At 41.1% G+C, this 15,944-nt stretch overlaps 1 protein-coding gene across 8 annotated transcripts in view; it reads left to right on the forward strand.

The window, feature by feature from the left end:
- The window catches only part of COL14A1 (collagen type XIV alpha 1 chain), a 134,594-nt gene that overhangs the window by 11,927 nt on the left and 106,723 nt on the right, over window positions 1-15,944 (forward strand). For 7 of the 8 annotated variants that reach the window (XR_010070071.1, XM_063327463.1, XM_063327465.1 and 4 more), the window contains exon 5: window positions 2,063-2,149. Coding sequence is in view for 7 of the 8 variants with exons in the window: in XM_063327463.1 (XP_063183533.1) it covers window positions 2,063-2,149 (87 nt within the window). In the remaining variant the exon portion in view is untranslated. Of the gene's footprint in view, window positions 1-2,062; window positions 2,150-2,263; window positions 2,329-15,944 lie in introns of those variants that run through there. The other variant, XM_063327470.1, reaches the window with a different exon arrangement.

The following is a 15,944-nucleotide window of genomic DNA, read 5'->3' on the forward strand; positions in this document are numbered from 1 at the left end:
AAAACTTTGAGAATAGCCTCAGGTTTAGTGCATTGGAAGTATGTTTTTAATGCTGCTGAGTTGTAACTGATGTACAAAGAATTCTCAAGCCTACAATAAAATTTTACTGTTAAAAGAGTATTCCTCTTTATATAGCCAGGTATACTTTCTTCTTCTAGTGCTGCTTGTAAGTTATTGTACACAATATGCAATTAAAGATCACTGGGGAAATTTTTCCTTTTAAAACACAGCTGTAAAAACATGCACTAGGTAAGGTTTTTGTCTGTGTAAATATGTGAGTAAAACTGTTGTCGTCTTGTCAGTTCTTCCTATGTGGTTAGAATTCTGACAGAAATGTCTTTCCCAAATCCAGAAATCTCTGTCAGGATGTGACCAACTTGTATCCTATGAACATTTTCAGACTTTTGTGTTGTTTCCCTGGAGACTTGCCGGTCAACAGCACTAGCATTTGAGGAGGCCATCAAGCAGCTCCTTAGCTTGCTCTTAACCTTTTCTCAAAGGAATGCCTTTAGAAGGCTAAGTAATGGCATCCTTTTTGACTAGTATTATTCTGGTAATTTCATCTCTTATTTTAGTTGGAGACTTGTTTAGGTAAGGATTAAACCCAGACTTCTGAGTAAGACCTGGTGTCATCATGGCTTTATCTGTAACCCACCTAATAACCAAAGCCTACCTTGGTAAAAGCTGACTCCTCAGCAAGCTTGTGCACCTGAATTTGCTTCTGAATCAGTCTTACAACTGTTCATTAAAGGTAGAGGTGATGTACAGGTGCACATGCTGTGTTAGTAAGGAGAGGAGTCAAAACTTCAATTATTTTTTCATCAGTTTTCCTACCTCTGTACCTGGAGTGCAAGGGCCATAGGTTCTGCAGAGGGTTATCGCACTGAGAAGGCCACACTCGGATGTTTGACAATGGCTTGTTGTTTTCCAAAGACCTTAGGATGGTCTTGTGATTATATTTTGGATTGGAATTTAGAGCGCTCTCGGCTGTTTGAGGTGGTTCATCTACTATTTGGCAAATTAGCGAAATCCATTTGACTTTCGTTCCGCTCCTGTAGAACAGAATACCTGTCTTATCTATTTTATCTCTTGTGTTTCAAGAGACAGATAACCTTCTTTCACTCTCTTACTGTGGTGTGTGTTGTTTTGGTTTTTTTAATGATGTAGCACAGAGAGACTCTGATCCTGGATAAGGCTTAGTGCCTGCTTGGATGAATGTTGGTCAGAATCCAGCTCTATGGAAATTAAAGATTTTAATTGGAGTAGAAACTTATTTTCTATGAGAGATTTTCTCTGTTTCATTCTTTTAATCTGTTCCTGCCCATTGTAGACAGCTGGGGCATTGACACCAATTAGAGTTCTAAGGAAATTCTGAAAGGAATTTTTTTTTTTCTAATATGTAACTTTAGCAATGATTTTGCCAGAATCTTTCAGACTGAGTGGAGTGATACTGGCTACCAATGTAATATTAGGAATTGCTAATCAAGCTGGGTTCTGCCTGGCTGTTGTGAGAGATTTGGAATGTGATAGGGGAGGTATCCCACCCGCTTGTGGGACAGGAAACTGTTGAAGTCTGAGCTTTGGAGCAACTTTGCTCTCATGGGAATATTTGGTGCCCTGAACACAGATTTGGGCATGGGATCTAAGCTGATTCTTTAAAGAGGATAATGTAACAGTTGGCTTATGTGCTTTTGTGTTGAATGACTTGAAGTGGAACTCTGCAATGCTGGACTTTCCCCAGCTAGCTCTGCCAATTTTCTGGACTATATTTCCAGTGGTGGATCTTGTCAGCGTGGGTTTAGGTACTGATGTCACTGTATTTGGACTCTCCTGTGTGAGGAGAGTCACTTCTGAGAACTTTAATGATGATAGGATGGGGAAAGATTCATAAAAAGAATAAACCCAAAGGTAGGGAGCAGAAACCCAGTAACAATCACTTGTTACCTAAGCATATTGCAAGATGTTGTGTGCAGCTTCTTTATCTGGAAGAAGATAATTACATGCTTCTGACTGCACTGTTTCTAGTTTGATTGATTATTTTTTTCCCCTGCTTACTTTTCAGTTAAAGATATAGAAAGAAGAAAAGAAACAAGTAAATCCAAGGTGAAGGATCCAGAAAAAACAAATGCGAGTAAACCAGCTCCAGAAGGTCAGATCATAACACATGTGACTTGTGTGATATTCTGAAAGTAGTCAACTTTTTTATTTAACTTCACCATTGTATAGATTTTCTTTAAGTCAATACTTTAAATCTGCTTCCCAGGGTTAAGTTAAACAGAAGGGAAAGCCCAGTTTTTTCAGGAATGTTGGAGAGTTGCTACAACAGAGGTATTGCTTTTAGTTCTGTATTCTGCTTTACTGCTTTATACAGTAAGCACTAGATACCAGCATGAATACCATGAAAGCAGTCTTTGAACCTGCATTAAAAAATCATATTGCCTGTACTTCCCCACTTTGAGTAGTGAAAGAATTGCGCGTGTGCATGTGTCTGTATATGTAATAATAATTTCATGTCATCTTGGCTGCAAGACAGGCTTGCAGTATTAATTCCCACCTAAGGTCAAATTGATATTATTGTATAATTAGGCATATAATGACTTGATAACTCTGCCCTAATGTGGGTCATATATATGAAAACTTTTGAAATATTTTGAGGGGAAAAGGAGGAGTTCATTTTTTCTGGTTGCATGGAGCCAACCTTCTGGTGAAAAGTGATATTGCTTGTCATGAGAAGCTCATCTAGTATGGACAGTAAAATCTATTTCAAGCTTAATATATAACTCTATTTCCTGTTATTCTAAAATCCAAATAGCATCTTCTTTATGAAGTAACCCCAACAGTGATTATTCCCTTCAGCGGTTATTTATGATGTACAGAACAAGCACAGACGAGAATAGCTTGATATGACCTTAAATAGTCTCTCTGTGAATAAACTGGACAGTTTCAAGGATCCCATTTCTCCTGTCCCTTTTAGCTCTGTCTCCTACTAAAGCAAGCATCAAAGACCTCACCCAAAGCTCCTTGAAGCCCGTGCAAATTTTTCTGACTTCAGTGGGGTTTTTCTTCTTACTGTATATACTTGTGTCATGTTGTATTTGTTAACACTATACATTTTCCACATAGTGTTTCTGTTTCCATATAGCATTTCTCAAGCTGAAGCACTCTTAAATTCGTCACATTGGGTGCATTGGGGAAAATGTTAGCTAGTATTTGCAACGCTTATAGAAGCAAGTTATACCTGCTAGTGCATGATGGCATAGCAGATAGGTGATCTTTCTTTCATGTCTGGAGGAAGACTGAGTTGGAAGAAATGAGAGAACTACGGAAAGAAAACTTGATTTGTTTCTTAATGAAAGACGAGTGATAAAAGTTGAAGGAGGGAAAACTGAGCCTGTAATAGGAAAATGTTGATTAAATACAGACAGAGGAAAGTGTCTGCCAGACTGTGGGAGAGGATTTATGCTTTTTCATGGAGTAGGGGCAAAAATACAGTTGGTGAGAGGAGATGGGATCTGCAGTCTCTCCTTTTTAGGATTCTTGTTTACTTCCAAAGTCTTTAGCTCAGTTGTTTTCCTCCTTGTACAACTTCTTACTCATCTAAACTTCTTAAGTTCTATCGAAGCAGTTTGTATCAGAACAAAATACACTTCTATCTAGGACTTGTGAAAAGCTATTGCCTTATGCTTACTGTGGCAGGTTTTACTAGAAAATGGGGGTATGTATTTGAAAGAAGGCAAAACATACAAACTTTTTGATCAGCAGAACTAACCAAAAAGTGCTATGCTAATTTTTATGAATTCTTGATTTTGTTTGGCCGTATTCCCAATCCAGCTATATTTTAATGTAAAGTAATAGACATTTTTCCTACTGTCTAGTTGTTGCATATTTCTTCCCTTTGCACAGTATAATGATTATTCAAAGTGATGGAGATTCCAACTGAATGACTTCAGTGGGAGTCGAGTGAGAGTCCAAGCAAAAACATTCTACAGAAATAACAGCATCAGCAAAAAATGTATAGCTGGGATAGAAGTGAATTCAGAACTGATACACAAAGAGTAATGATATCAGAACTTTCCTAGGTTAATATATAAAGACCGTTCCACCTCAAATTGAAACTGGTTCAAAAAAAAAAAAGTCAGGAAGAGTCTGTGAAAGAAATGGATTAAAGAAGTAAGAGCAAAATTTTATGGCAAAAGCATGAAGAATAACTTGATCCTCTGCAGATGTTTGACAGGAAATGATTTGAGGATGACCAAATGAGTTCAGGCCAGCAGTTAATTGGTTTCATAACAGTTTAGTATATGGCTAAATCTGATGAATTTAATAGCAACTCTCATACAGTCTCTGGCAGTGTTATATCCTTGATCAAGTTGGTAAGACCTTAGGAGTTAACAGTACAAAAGAAATCATTAGGTAGTATCATATCTTACCTGCAAAAAAAGCAATCTTTGCCCACAAAACTAATTGAAAACACCCATTGTCCTGATTGTTATTGTCAGTGGTTGTGGCTTCTGCTCTTGTCTTGACTGAAAGAATAGCAAAAGCCTATTTCACCATTTCTGCAAGTATTAGAGTCAAGTTTTGATGTAAGGAGGTGCCTTCTGTGAACATCTACCCTTCTTACAGAAGAGTGTTCATGAAAGGAGAACCTAGAGTGTCCTTGCGAGACTTAAAAAGGCAGAGATCATCAGTCAGTCTCCCGCCTATGGAGAATTGTCTGGCAAAATTCTCCGGTGTGACAACTAGGGCAGATTTGGCATTTAGTAGGCCAGATGATCCGCAATCAATGTTTTGGGACAAAACTATTAAAGTGTGGTAATACACTTTTCAAAGTATATGAAAAAGCACATGGACTCTGTCAATAATCATAGAATGGTTCGGGTCAGAAGGGACCTCAAAGATCATGTAGGTCCAACCCCCCTGCCATGGGCAGGGACACCTCCCACTAGACCAGGTTGCTCAAAGCCCCATCCATCCTGATCTTTAACACTTCCGGGGATGGGGCATCCACAGCCTCCATGGGCAACCTGTTCCAGTGTCCACCCTCACAGTAAAGAATTTCTTCTAATATATAATCTAAATCTACCCTCCTTCAGTTTGAAGCCGTTACCCCTCACCCTATCATTACACTCTCTGATAAAGAGTCCCTCCCCATCCTTCCTGTAGACCCCCTTAACATACTAGAAGGCTGCTATAAGGTCTCCCCAAGAGCCGCCTTTTCTCCAGACTGAACAACCCCAATTCCCTCAGCCTGTCCTCATAGCAGAGGTGCTCCAGCCCTCTGATCATCTTCGTGGCCCTCTACTGGACCCATTCCAACAGGTCCATGTCCTTCTTGTGCTAAGGACTCCAAAGCTGGATGCAGTACTCCAAGGTGGGGTCTCATGAGAGCAGAGTAGAGGGGCAGATTCACCTCCCTCGACCTGCTGGCCATATGCAAGGTCCAGTTTGTGCATTATGGGAACTATTGTGATCTGATCTACATGTATCCTGCTGATTTTCCCAAAAGGTGTAAAAGGCACATAATCATAGAAAGTTATTGTTTATAAATACTTAGCTAAAATATTTTCTTCAGACTCACATAATAAAAGCCAGAAATTTCACTTTCAACTTCAGTGTGACAAAGATTTCACCATAACCCTTCTACTCATAGAAATTAGTTCTTCTCTAAGAAATGCAAGATAGATCTCTGTATTAATGATTTCAGATGGTTTCAAAGATTCTCACCCTTATTTTCATCTGTGGTTTGGAGGACTGATTCTGAAGTGCTGTGCACTATTTGATTGCCACTGTCTGAGGGTCCAGGTAGTGCTGGGAGGTGTGGATGTCTTCTCTTAACCTCCCAAATCTACCTTTTTCTTCTGTCCTTAAATTAGCTTGCCTTTGGGTTTCGCTCTGTCTTTATGGAACTCTGTCATTGGCTTGTGTGGCTTCCTAGTGATTTTTCCAGCAGCTTCAGTAACCTAGATTAAATTTTTCCATCTATTGTGTCCTGCCCATTCAAGTAGTTTGAAAAGATTTACTCCTTTCTTTCCTGCTCTAAGTACTATGCTGTTATCTCAAACAAACCTCCAGTGTACATCCAGTAATATCGCTGTGCCAGATTAACTCAAGTTTAATGTCTAGCACTCATCCATCAAATGTTCACTTTATATTTAATTTCCAGAAACCTTCTCTGGCTTTTCTGCACAACCACTTTCAAGTCTTAAAACTTCTTTCTATCTGTCAGTTTTCAGCTTAATGATTTATCACTGCTGCACGCTCATATTAGTAATGTCAGAAGCCTTGTCTCTTTCTCTCTGAGATAAAGTTCGTAGACTCAGACTCAGCTTCTTTCAGCACGCACTGATATTTGAGTACATGTGCTCTGGCACTTCTCCAGCTCCCTCATGTACAAAGCTCCTTTCTCTACAGCGACAGGGGTTAATACATTCTGTACCTTCTCAGATGTTTTACAGTTTCTCAAAGAGCTTCTAAGAGTGATTCTCTAATCAAATCCCTTTGAGGGAGGGAAGAATCACGGTGTTTTGACTATGTCCTGTGGCAAATATGTGGCTATGTCCTTTCTCTGCAGAGTATTTTTCTGTGTATCTGAAATGTTTTTAGCCACCCATTTCAATAAAAACAACAACACTGTGGACCACTTTTATTTTCTTGCTTGTGGACTTTATTTGGGGGGTTTTTTGAAAGATTTGGTGGGTTACCTAGGCTAGCAGCCAAACTCCCACCTAGCTGCTTGTTTGCTCCCCTCCCCAGCAGGACAGGGGAGCGAAGAGGAAGAATGGGAATGAAAAATCTCATCGGTTGAGATAAAGACTGGGAGACTGCTTACCAATTACCATGGTAGGCAAACAAGACTCAACTGGGGAAAAAATTAGTTAATTTATTGCCAACTAAAATAATTTTAAAAAATTTGCTAATGTGGGTAGTGGGACAAAGGCAAACATTAAAACAACAGCTTTCCTCCCTGCTTTCCCGGGCTAAACTTGACCTTCCTCCTCCTCCCAGACTCCTTGCCTCTTCCCTTGTTCTCACTGCAGGTTACACTCAGTCCAAGTCTCTTCAGAGAGGAAACAAGCAGTGCAAAAGGGGTGTTGAGGGGTTATGATCAGGATGTAGTGGTTTATCCCTGCCATTCCTTTCTTCTCCATTGTGGGTCCTCCACAGGCTGCAGGGAATATCTTCTCTGCCATGGGGCACCTTCTCCTCTGACCTTGGTGTTCCCTATGCTGTTTCTCACTCTTTTTTTTTTTTTTTTTTTTTCCTTCCTTCTTCCCTCTCTGCCTGTCATTTTTTTGCCCTTTCTTAAATATGTTTTTCGAGAGGTGCCACTAGCTGCACACAGGCACAGGGTGGCCCCTGGCCCCTTCTCAAAAACGCCACCCGTGTAGCCTCCCTGCTGCGAAACCTGGACAAAGACACCTAATACAAGAGGCACTCTTTTAATGGTCTACTAGAGTAAAGCCTTTACACAGTCTTAAACCTGTCCTGTTCAGAAATTCCCTTGTGCAAACCTCAAATCAGGATGATTTAGGACAGCATAGAGCATGTATGTTCCAGATTTCTCTTCTGAGTCAAGTTTTCGCAGAGTAAGCCTTCTACAGACTGTAGACTACTAAAACGATGAGAAAGAAGCTCCCATAAAAGACTACGTGATTTATGTATGATGCAATGTAACAGTTACTTCTCATTGTAAAATGCATGTAATATAGTCATACAGTAAGTATGACTTGTTAGGGAGGTCGGAGATCTTCACTGCACAGCACAGAACATGGTGGTTAGTTCAGCCTTCCCAAATGAAAATTACGTTTCATCCCTGGAGCAAGTCCATGAGGGGCAGATGTGTTTATTTTACTGATTCCTATGAACATCTAGTGACGTGTGGCCTAGTTAAAAACCCTGGGAGAACTGCAGTTTTTTAAATCCCTTAGATGCTTCTTTCTGATGGAGTCACCTTTACCACATGCCAGGAATCAAACTGACAGAAAATTACCCGAGCTGCCTGGGTAATTCCTTCTGACACGTGATGGTTCCACTTTCCTCTCTATTTTCTTCACTACTCAGTGCTGCACAAAGAAGAGTTTTTTGGTTATATTGTATTAAATTCCAAGTTTTCAGCACTTCTAGGGTTCAGTATCATAAAGTCCCCTAAAGACCTGAAGCCATCTGTCATGAGATACTTACCTGCTAAATATTAATAGAAATAAGTATGCCTGCAGCTTCTTTCAGGTGAGTGTGCTCTGACAGTGCTCTGAATCATGCAGAAACAATGGCTTCCTGGTCCATGTCTAGAAAACAGGTGGAGTTCTTAGCTGTCTGCAAAAACTCTGTAGAAAAATCCAAAGTTATTCTGTTTTAGAATCATAGAATTGTTAGAGTTGGAAGGGACCTTAAAGATCATCTAGTTCCAACCCCCCTGCCATGGGCAGGGACACCTCCCACTAGATCAGGTTGCTCAGAGCCCCGTCCAGCCTGGCCTTAAAAACTTGCAGGGATGGGGCTTCCACCACCTCTCCGGGCAACCTCTTCCAGTGTCTCACCACCCCCACCGTGAAGAACTTCTTCCTAACATCCAGTCTGCATCGTCCCATCTCTAGTTTTAATCCATTCCCTCTAGTCCTACCATTACCCGACATCCTAAGAAGTCCCTCACCAGCTTTCTTGTAGGCCCCCTTAAGATACTGGCAGGCCACTATAAGGTCTCCTCGGAGCCTTCTTTTCTCCAGACTGAACAACCCCAACTCCCTCAGTCTGTCCTCATAGGAGAGGTGCTCCAGCCCTCTGATCATCCTCATGGCCCTTCTCTGGACACATTCCAGCACGTCCATATCACTCTTTTAGCAGGGGCTCCAGAACTGGACGCAGTACTCCAGGTGGGGTCTCATGAGAGTGGAGTAGAGGGGGAGAGTCACCTCCCTCGACCTGCTGGCCACACTTCTCTTGATGCAGCCCAGGATACAATTGGCTTTCTGGGCTGCAAGTGCACACTGACGGCTCATGTTGAGCCTCTCGTCTACCAGCACCAGTCACTGCCCAGCCTATATCGGTGCTTGGGATTGCCCCGACCCAGATGGAGGACCTTGCACTTGGTCTTGTTGAACTTCATGAGGTTGGCATGGACCCACCTCTCCAGCCTGTCAAGGTCCCTCTGGATGGCATCCCTTCCCTCCAGCGTGTCAGCCGCCCCACACAGCTTGGTGTCATTAGCAAACTTGCTGAGGGTGCACTCTATGCCACTGTCCATGTCACTGACGAAGATGTTAAACAAGACCGGTCCTAGCACTGATCCTTGAGGGACTCCACTCGTCACTGGCCTCCACTTGGGCGTGGACCCATTGACAGCCAGCCACTCTTTGGGTGCGGCCATCAAGCCAATTCTTTATCCACTGAATTGTCCATCCATCCATCAAACCCATATTTTATCAGCTTGGAGACCAGGATGTCATGTGGGACAGTGTCAAAGGCTTTGCTCAGGTCCAGGTAAATGACGTCAGTTGCTCGCCCCTTGTCTATTGATGTTGTGACCTTCTCATAGAAGGCCACCAGATTTGTCAGGCATGATTTGCCCTTGGTGAAGCCGTGGTGTTGTACCCAATCACCTCTTCTGCAGACCTCTTCTTTGATTTTTTTTTCTTCCTTATGTATTTTACATTATTAGTGATTTTATTATTTACATTATTTCTGCAATCTTTCAAAGCAAATATTTCTGAATGATTTTTTTTCATAGTATTTTTTCTTCCAGTGATATGCACACTATCAGATAATGAAAAAGGTGTATCATTCCTCAAAATGACATGGTACATATATCTGAGGTTTCTATTATAATAACTCTTACAGCGAAGTCACATCAGTCTTTGGATAGTGATAGAAATGAGAGGTGCAGTAAACTGGAAAAATACACCGATTTGCTTTCTTCTTCTAATACCGCTATCACCTTTGATGCAAATAAGCTTTGACATTCAATCTGTAGCTGTTGAATGGCGCTATTTAAGCAGAGTAGGAAAAAATCTGCAGAGAGGTACATCAAGATAATATTCAGCAGAAGAGACTAATTATCTAATTTATTAACTTGTCTGTTTAGTTAATGTCAGATGGTTCAGTAAGTATTACTAGACAGTGTGAAATGAGTGCTATGAGGTATTTGACTAAGCCACAGGAATGAATACCTTCTGAACTTCTGCTCTGTTGGCAGTGTTTCATAGTTTTACTCACTTCATCCTGGCTAGTGGAACTGCAAATGTTGGTTTTAGTCATGACGTTTTTCTGTTTTTTTTTTCATTACTTACTGAACTCCTAGGCCATGGAACTCATTAACTCTGTCTGTACGCAACCTATAATTGGCCTTACTAACAGCGTTTCCCTGAGCTTTCTGGAGGGCCCTCTAGATATTGTATTATGAGCAAGCAGAGGAAAGACATTGTGACTATGTTGTGTGGGCATTTTTCCCCAGTGCCATTCTGTGCTTCCTAAATAGTCCTTACTTTAGCCCTCACACGTTAATCTGCTTCTGCAATCTGAGGGTCAGAGCAAAGTTTATTGGAAAGTACTTGGCTCTCCCATTGTCGATATGATTTCTTTTTTCGTCTTGTGTTAGGGATCACTGAATCCTGTAGCTCAGTAGAAGCATGCAGGGTGTCCCAGCTCCATGCCCCCAGCTCCGACCAGTAGCAAGGATGAGCATGTGGTACCAATAGGTCTGGGGTGATCAAGCACAGGGCTTGGCCAAACAAGTACTAACCAGCCATATGTGTAGATGGAACTGGCCCCTTTTATCCTTTTGTCTTTCCATTTTCCCATGCTTGTTACTCAAACTACCTTGATCCCTCCCTTTTGTTACTTTTTGGTTCCTCCCCTAAACATATCATGTTAAATCTTGTACAATCCCCAGATACTCTTTCTTGCATCCCATGAGTCTCATTACCCCCTAAGCAGTAAGCCCCACAAGTCTGAACCATGAACAGACCATGTTATGAAGTAAGTACAAGCTATAAAAATGCGAGTACAAGTTATAAAAATGTGTTGCTGATTTTGGAAGATACCAACAAGATGAGACCCCTGTAATTAATATTTAGTTTGTCGGTTTATGCTGTACTTATACAAGAGGCAAACACTGAACTACTTGGCCTGCAGCTGCATAATAGGTAAAGCACAAGGTCACCAGGGAGGTATCTTGTGACTTTTGATAATTCCATGAGTATTATCTGCTGGTCAGTGGTGTTGGGTATTTTTTTTAATTAAAGCTTCTGCTGTAATTAAATTGTTTCTGCTTTAATTAATTAATCCAATGCAGTACAGTATAATACCAAAGGGTTGATTGAACTAGATGCAACCAAGCTTACTACTGAACTACTAGGAGTCCAGCTATATTGTCCACTACGGCACTCTCCTTGCTGAATGTGCTAGCCTGCTCAGAACTAGCTAGTTCAAGGACTTCTACCTTATCCTCCCTTACAAAGTATAGACATAACAGTGGCCATTAGTCTTTAGTAGCAGTTTCTTATGTGCTGCAGAATAGGGACAGATGCATTTCCTACTTTGGACATGTGGTAAGTTCTTTAAACATCGTGGAATACTTCAGTATGATAGGCTTCGTTTTGTTACATGTGTAAATTAAAAAGTGTATTAAATATAATTAAAGTGTATTAAATATAATTAAATATAATACATGTGTATTAAAAAGTGTAGTGAAGTTTAAAACTATTGATTGCATTTGTCTAAGTGGAAGGCTACTGTCTACATTTCCCTAAAAGATGTATATACATCATACTGAGACTTGGGTATTTCATCTTTGCAGTGTCTGTAGGGGGTATGCAGGTGCATTACCTTGTCACGTATTGAAACAGGATGCATGTTTGCTGTCATTTAACTGCCTCGCAGCTGGGGACGTGCTCTGTGTAAGCTGTTACGTTACTTCAGGACAGCTTTTTTTTCAGTTTACTGCTGAGTTCTGTGCTGACCATCTTGACAAGGATTCTAGTAGTCTTTACCAAAAATTGCTTTTCAGCATCGTGATATGCAGTCTTTTGACCTAATTATGAATAGCTCATGTGTGGTGTATATCTGCTTGTTCTAGCATTTGCTAAACGATTAAAGGTAATATGAACATAAAAATGAATCTTTTGTCCATGCTTCTTTAAGGAGGTGGTCTCAGATCCCCGTGCCTCCCTTGAGAAGACTGGGGAAAGCTTGGATTGTGCTGCAGCATTCTGAGAACGTTTTGGACCACTGCAAAACTTTGGCAAGCATTTATAATTATGGTCCCCTCACCACGCTCTTTTGCCCTCTCTGAAGCTGCTTAGCCCTGAATAATTTTATAGACCTATTTTAGTTTTAGACTCTGTCACTTTGGCTTTGAACTCACTTGGCTTTGTTCTGCCTAACCGTAGCCCAACCAGAGGATCCACGGTGCATCCTGTCTCAGCTTTCACTAGTGAAAGCAACACTTGGCCATCTGATCTGTGCCAATACGACACCCATTTAAATGCCTGCAGCCACTCTGGTGTGTCAGTGGTTTTGCTGCTGGTCAGATCACTATCCTGTTGTTGTGCTAAAAGATCTTTGTTCTGGACTCCACCTAGAACCTGCCCAGCAGTCCTATCAGCAGGCCCCCATCCATGCTAGGTTGGCAGAGCATGGGTTTTTTTTGACAGTGACTATTTTTTAACTTGTGCAATGTGAATGATGGCTCTCCATTCTTCTTCTGTGTGACTCCTCATGGACATCATCTTCTTTCTCAACTTCAGGGTGTGCAAATATCTCTTTAAAAACAGGAGATGAAGGAGATTTATCAGAATATACCATTGCTTTCTTTGACATTTGAATTTAGGATACTGTATCCAACCCATGTTGGTTTCTATGCTTCTCAGAAGGTAGAATTTATTGAGAGGCATCCATTAAGTTTCCAAGCTAGTCTACAAAGCCGTGAGCCACCGTGCAGAACTTTGTCCATTAGAAATTCCTTGTTAGTCACTGGAGGACTTACAGGAGGACACTGTTGCAAGGAAACTCTTGGGTAAACTCCCCCTTGCTATATGGAAAGTTTAGCTCATTGTGCTGTGTATGATCAATGCTTATTCCAGGAGTTCTTACAAATTTCTCTGGAGGACATAGCTAAGCTTTTGTGTCCTTTGACTACTACTTGAAACTTGGATTTCCTTTCGCAATGGCAATGCTTTTATGGACCTGGCCAGGATCCTTCGGCAGACTTCTGCTTCCTGCCTCCCACGACTGGAAAACCTGATAGGAAGTATCAGCATTGACATGGACATAATTCTTAAATACTTTTCCTTTGCCATCATTTTGGTAGTTGCTTTAGAGAAAGCCAAGCAAGCTACACTTAGAGATTGTAGCATTTACATCTGCCATCTGTCCAAACTAAATAGCCATTAGTTTACTTGCAACTGTGTTGAAATCATCTGAATAAGAGAGAAATATATTCTTGAGAGAAAGCAAGCTTGAAATTGAAGACTCAAAAGTGGACATGAAAGCTGGAATTGGGAAAGGTTCACTCTGAGTAGTGCATTTTGATCCTGACACAAGGAATCTCCAGTTGGAGTGAGGTCAGGGAAGGAGAGAAACAGAGAGAGAAATATTTGGGTGGGAAGGGTCTCATATTTTGCCATGTCTGATTTGGATATCTATAAATTTGTGAATATTTTATTTATTTACCTTAGCCTGGTGTGAGATCCTTCAATTTGTGTATGCCAGACAAACCTTGCTTTGTTCAGAAGATGAAAAGCTTGGCATTAGAAATTATGGCGAGTCTCCATTTTTACCCAGGGATTCCACTCATCTCCTGTCTCCTCCTTTCTGTAGGAGTAGCTGCTTTTCTTCCATCTGTAGGTATGTTAACATCATATAAATGGTCGTGGTGGTGCATTACCTCTCATACAGTGTTCCAGGCCAGGCACAAGCTGGAGACTGGACAGATTGCCTTTCTGTTAGTCACATTCTCCCTCTCTGTCCCTCTTTAGGAACTCTCCTCGAGTGCATGTGCTTCATTGAAAAGTAGACACAGTGTTGACATAGATATCTAGAGAACTTGTAGCTCAGAAAAAAAAAAAAAAAAAAGAAATGCTTTGTAGCTGCCTTTCTATTTTCTCAGAGTAGAAAAAGAGACTTCGCCTATCTAGGACCTAAACGTAAGTTTCAATTTTGTCATAAAGTGATCCAGCTGCTAATATCAGAACTACTCAGGTTCATAACCTTTGAGTTTTGTTGCACAGTAAATATGTCTAATGCTTGGCAAGTCTGAAACATTACCAACTGTCTGGGCACTTTTTTCTTTGGTAGCTTTCCCCAAGGCACTGACTTTTTTTTTTGCAATCTATTCTTAGTTGAAGCGAGAGACTGCTATTCACATTCCTGAACGACCAATTAGTAGAAGCTCAGCTGAATGAATAGTCTTTCATTCTCTTATGATTGCTTTTCATCTCTGAAGTCATTCGCTCTTGAGCATCCGTCCATGTGCTGGCACGGCTGGATTCTGCTGGCAGCAAGAGGCTCTTACCTTAAGTCAGAATACTTCTGTTACTACCATGCTGAGACACTCCTTAACAGTTCTTCATCATCTGGCAGCATGAATGCTCTTAATCTGAAGTCTGCAGGCTTGCTCATGGCTATGTATATTCTAGGTAAATATCTCTATTATGAGTGATGACTGTCTTTGACATGAGACGCTCTCTATTCTTTGAAACTGAAGCTACATAGTAACAAGTGGAAACACTGGGCAGTTTTTAAAATTTATGTGGCAACGTTGAAGGGACAACCAAAACCGCTTTGGGGAGATGGTAGCAGGCCATCTATATATAAAAATATATTTTATATATAAATATTATATTAATAAACACTGAAGTGCAAGACCAAGACCCACTTGTAAGAAAGCTATGCTCATAAAGGATTGATGCATTCATCAGCAAATCTATCTATCATGAATTTGCATTCCAGTTGTTTTGAATACCCTAATGAACAAGCTGCATTACTTTGTGCTTTGGACAGCAAAATGGGAGATTAAGGTCACTGTTTTGGTCTCTCTTTTCAGGGACTGTGGTCCCTGAGATGGCCTTGTCCTTAACGCCACTAGAAGGTGCTGAATCTTTTGCTTTTCATCTGACTGCTGTACAAGTTCCCTTTCAAGGCGGTTCCTTACATTTTGAGAGGGGAGTCTTGTTTCACAGTCTGTCTCATTCATCTCATGCTAACACTATTGATCAGCATCAAGCAGGAGCTTGTACTGAGGAGGGATGATTTCGGAGTCATTTCCACCCTCGCTGCATAATCTGAGGGTCTTCATGCTCTTTCTAGACTTGTTGATGCAGGACTCTTTATTCTGGGCTGTCTCATTGTCAGCACCCTTTGCCTGGTGCCCTGTGTGCTGAGTAAGCCTTGGTGTTACAACTGAGCTGTGCTTCTTGGTTAAAAGGGTGCGAGTTAGTAGCTGAAACAGAATTTACTTACCTGGCTGAGTGGTCCATGTTTCCACCTCAAAGGTGTTCTGGCCTGGCTGGTTAGCTGTGCTGGTTGTACTAGTCTGTCTGCATATAATGAGGGAGTCCTCTTTCCTTATCTGACTGCTGGGTTTCATGTGCGTGTCTTTGGCTTGGGAAGTGTTTGTTTGGCCAGTACATTGAGCTGTGGTATTCTGGTACTCATCTCTCCTGGAATGCTCAAAGGAGCTTCTCTGGAACACCAACTTGATGCTTGAGCATATTTAGTTTCCTTGTATGCAGGAAAGTTAGCAGAATTATGGCTGCATAGTAGTGCGGACAGCTGTTTCAGCTGTTAATCTCAGCAGGGTCTTTGCTTGGGTTTGGTTTGTTTATGTGGTTAAAAATGCGTGGTAAAATTTCTGGTCTTTTGCACTGATCTTTCTAGTAAGTACGGTAAAGGAATGAGAGCTGTAAATTGTCAGCATAGGGATGGTAGCTCCTTCAAAAAGACTAAAT

This window comes from Chroicocephalus ridibundus, chromosome 2 (genome assembly GCF_963924245.1).
Source record: "Chroicocephalus ridibundus chromosome 2, bChrRid1.1, whole genome shotgun sequence".
NCBI lineage: Eukaryota > Metazoa > Chordata > Aves > Charadriiformes > Laridae > Chroicocephalus > Chroicocephalus ridibundus.